At 35.1% G+C, this 4160-nt stretch overlaps 1 protein-coding gene across 1 annotated transcript; it reads left to right on the top strand.

The window, feature by feature from the left end:
- LOC119817706 (olfactory receptor 5B3-like) lies at positions 1 to 3935 on the top strand. The gene is made up of 2 exons (XM_038335083.1): positions 1 to 659; positions 3662 to 3935. Exons 1-2 carry the CDS (start codon positions 1 to 3, stop codon positions 3933 to 3935), a joined length of 933 nt encoding a protein of 310 aa, XP_038191011.1.
- The last annotated feature ends 225 nt before the right edge of the window (positions 3936 to 4160 follow it).

Below are 4160 nucleotides of genomic sequence, written 5' to 3' on the forward strand. Positions count from 1 at the left end.
ATGAGCTGGATGGAGAACAGGACAGAAGTGTCATATTTCTTCCTGTTAGGACTCACTAATGCCCCAGATCTGCAGCTCCCCCTTTTCATCACCTTCCTGCTCATCTACACCATCACCGTGGTGGGCAACCTGGGCATGATCCTGTTGATTGTCCTGGACTCTCAGCTTCACACTCCCATGTACTTTTTTCTAGGTAACCTGTCTCTGGTGGATTTTTGTTATTCTTCAGCTGTTACTCCAACAGTGATGACTGAACTTCTTATAGGAAGGAAGGTCATGTCCTACAATGACTGTGCTACACAGATGTTCTGTTTCACTGCCTTTGCCAGCGTGGAAAACTACTTGCTAGCCTCAATGGCATACGATCGTTATGCAGCAGTGTCTAAGCCTCTACACTATTCCACCACTATGACTACTAGTGTGTGCGCATGGCTGGTCATAGGCTGCTATATCATAGGATTCCTAAATGCTTCCATCTACACTGGAGATGCTTTTAGTCTCTCCTTCTGTGAATCCAATGTGGTCCATCATTTTTTTTGCGATATTCCTGCAGTTATGGTTCTTTCTTGCTCGGATAGACATATTAACGAGCTGCTTCTTGTTTACGTAGTGAGCTTTAATATCTTTTTTGCTATCATAGTCATCTGGATATCTTACATATTCATTTTTATTACCATCCTACGAATGCGCACAGCTGCAGGACACCGCAAGGCTGTATCTACCTGTGCCTCCCATTTTACTGCAGTCTCTATTTTCTATGGGACAGTCATCTTCATGTACTTACAGCCCAGCTCCAGTCATTCCATGGACACCGACAAAATTGCATCTGTGTTCTACACCATGGTTATTCCAATGCTAAACCCTGTGGTCTACAGTCTTAGAAACAAAGAGGTCAAGAATGCATTATTAAAGCTGAAGAGGACATTCATATTTTGGAAAGAAACTAATCCTTAGGAAATTTTTATCTCTACACTATTTGGAATGCCAACCATGGATATATTCCTCTCTAATCTGCTCTATCTATTGATTTACATTTGTGGTCCATTCTGAAGCTCTCAGGTGATTGTTTTGGTATATGCAATGACTGATTTCTGCTAAAAACAGGACACAATAGACCTAGAAGAACATAACTGAAATTCAATAGCTAATGTTTCTGGAGATCAAAATCCAAAAATCCTCATTCCACACTTATATATTCACTCTACTTGCTGGTATATTTGTCACATGTCAATGAAAATGTAAGACAAATATTTGAAGAAATATGTGAAATAAACAAATGTATACAGGTCTCCCATAATACAGACACACAAGGATATTCTGATTTTATGGAATTAAATATAATATGGTCACTGTACAAGTTATTTCATGTGTTAATTTGAATGCATTACTGAATGCCCAAATAGACAGCATGATGCTTTTCTGTGAGGGTAGCCTCTCGAAATTCTAATATGAATAAAGTAACTTTGTAAAAAATATAATTAATATAAGTGGCCATGATCCAATCCATTGAAGTGTCAACAGAATAGAAATAAATTTCCAATTAAGTAAATGTGATAAATTATTAAAAGAAAGTGCTCATTTTGATAGTACATATCATTGATAAGATATATATATATATAATATATCTATATCTATCTATCTCTATATATGGCTAATTTCTGTTTGACTGAGTCATTTCATACAACAAATACATTCATGCTTTAATTTTGGAAGAATAATTTATAAGAACATGTTGGAGAATAAGAACATTTTAAACATACAAGAATATTACTATAAACATTCAAGCTTAGATCAGCAATGATTACATAAAATTATTGACACTGTCAACCTTATGAGTTTCATAATAGCTTCTCAGTAAATATGTGTTAAGTGGTTGAATAAAACAAGTAAATATTGGAATAAATTATAGATATATGCTGAAGTTTTGAATTATCAGCTATGATAGTTAATTGTGCATAATATTACTTTCTAAATCAATATACTATGCATTAAGAGACCACACACACATGCGCGCACACACACACATGTACATGTATATGTATGTGTTTGTGTTTTACCTCACTAAAACATTTTTATTCAGTATACTTACTTAATTATCATTCTTTACTTTTAGGCAAAGTGATTTCCTGGAATTCTTTTAATGCATTGACCATTTTGAACCCTGTAGTTTTTCTAATAATGTATCATAAATGGCAAGACATACCTTGAATAAGAACCACTTCCAATGTATAAAAACATTAGATATGAACTTTTAAAATATTTATATTTGTTTATGTATTACCAAATATTTATATATATAAACCATACAATTAACTATGATTGTTCAAAGTTTCTAGTAGAATACATGTACTACCATGTTTGCAACAGTAAATAGAGTACCATCATTATAATAGTATTAAGATAATGAGGGATGTAAAGGTAGCTCATCAGTTAAAGAGTGTCCACTGTTCTTGCAGAGGACATGAGTTTGGTTACTGCCACCAATATTGTGTAGCTCACAGCCTTATGTAACTTCACCTTTGGAGCATCTGTTGGTCTCTTCTGGCCTTCCTAGGTATCTTCTCACATGTGATTAAAATATAATGTTCATAATTTTATTTTTAGTGTTCAAGGAGTTCATTAGTATATAAAATCAACCTACAAGATTTTGTCTCCCTGTGTAAATTGTCATTCTATTCATAAAGTAATGGTAGTTCCAGTTAGTGCTGGGTATACACTCTAAATTGTGAATCCCTGTAGTAACCTCTATTTTATGCAAAAAGCAGCATTTTTGATGATGAGTAAGATACAGTTACCTTTGGGAATAAGGATAAGTATTTAGAAAAGAGTTGAAAGTTACATTGATTTAGACAATCAGAAGTAGTAAGTTCTGTGGTTCTATGATTTCTCCAACCATAGGTTCTTGACTGACTTTACAGTATCAGTTGTAAGTTTCCTCCTCTTGAGTAGACCTTAAGTCTATTGAGACCCTGTTGGTTGTTCCCAAAATACTTGTGTCAGTATTACAAAATTACAGATGTCTTTCAATTTGGTCTTCCTTGGCAGCTTACATAGTACCTTCTGATACTATAAAAGCTTGTCCTTAGGGAGCAGGTCTCCAGGTCACCACCAGCTTTATTTCTTCAAATTCTGTATCTGAAGTGTATGGTGTCTTCATCAATAAGGTCTTATTTTCACATTCTAGGAAACAGCAATAGCTTATAGTGTTTGAGAGAATCTCTTGGAATCCCTAATGGAGAGCTGAAAGGGAGATTTTCTGTGTCCAACACTGGGGTTTTGTTAGATAGTCCATTCTGGAGAGATCATTATTGCCCCATGTGGGCTAAGTTCACTTAAACCACACACACACACACACACACAAGCACAAATACACACACAGACATACCAAGAGCTATGTGACTTCTTTGAGGAACATTCTTTTTATATTTTTACTCTACTCAGATACTTTTTTTCTTTTTTGATGTTTTTTATTGATTTAATTGAGCTATACATTTTTCTCTGCTCTCCTTCCATAAATACAATGTGATTCATCATTTTTTTCTGTGATATGCCAGCTATTATCTCTCTCTTGCTCTGATAAACAGGTGAATGAGCTGGTTTCTGTTTGTCTAGCCAGTTTTAATATCTTTTGTGCTCTAATAATTATCATAGTGTCCTATACAATAATTTTTATTGCCATCCTGAAGATCCACTCAGGTACGGGATACCAGAAGGCTATATCCACCTGTGCCTCCCACTTCACTGCTGTTACTATTTTCTATGGGACTCTTATCTTCATGTACTTACAGCCAAGTTCCAGTCATGCCATGGACACTGACAAGATTGTGTCTGTGTTTTATACCATGATCATCCCCATGTTGAATCCCCTAGTCTACAGTCTCAGGAACAAGGGGGTCATAGGTGCATTCAGAAAAATTGTTCTGCTGGAAAAATAACTTTTATGTTTATAACCTTAACATTTTGGTATACACACTATCTAGATTCATTTTTATCTGATTGCCTCCATGTTCTGGGTTACATTTAAAATCAATGTGATTTTAAATTCCTGAGCTGTGACCCTTCCCTCTATTCTTGGGTTTTTTTTTTTTTTTTTTTTTTTTGGTTTTTCGAGACAGGGTTTCTCTGTAGCTTTGGAGCCTGTCCTGGAACTAGCTCTTGTA

The sequence above is a fragment of the Arvicola amphibius genome, chromosome 1, assembly GCF_903992535.2.
Source record: "Arvicola amphibius chromosome 1, mArvAmp1.2, whole genome shotgun sequence".
NCBI lineage: Eukaryota > Metazoa > Chordata > Mammalia > Rodentia > Cricetidae > Arvicola > Arvicola amphibius.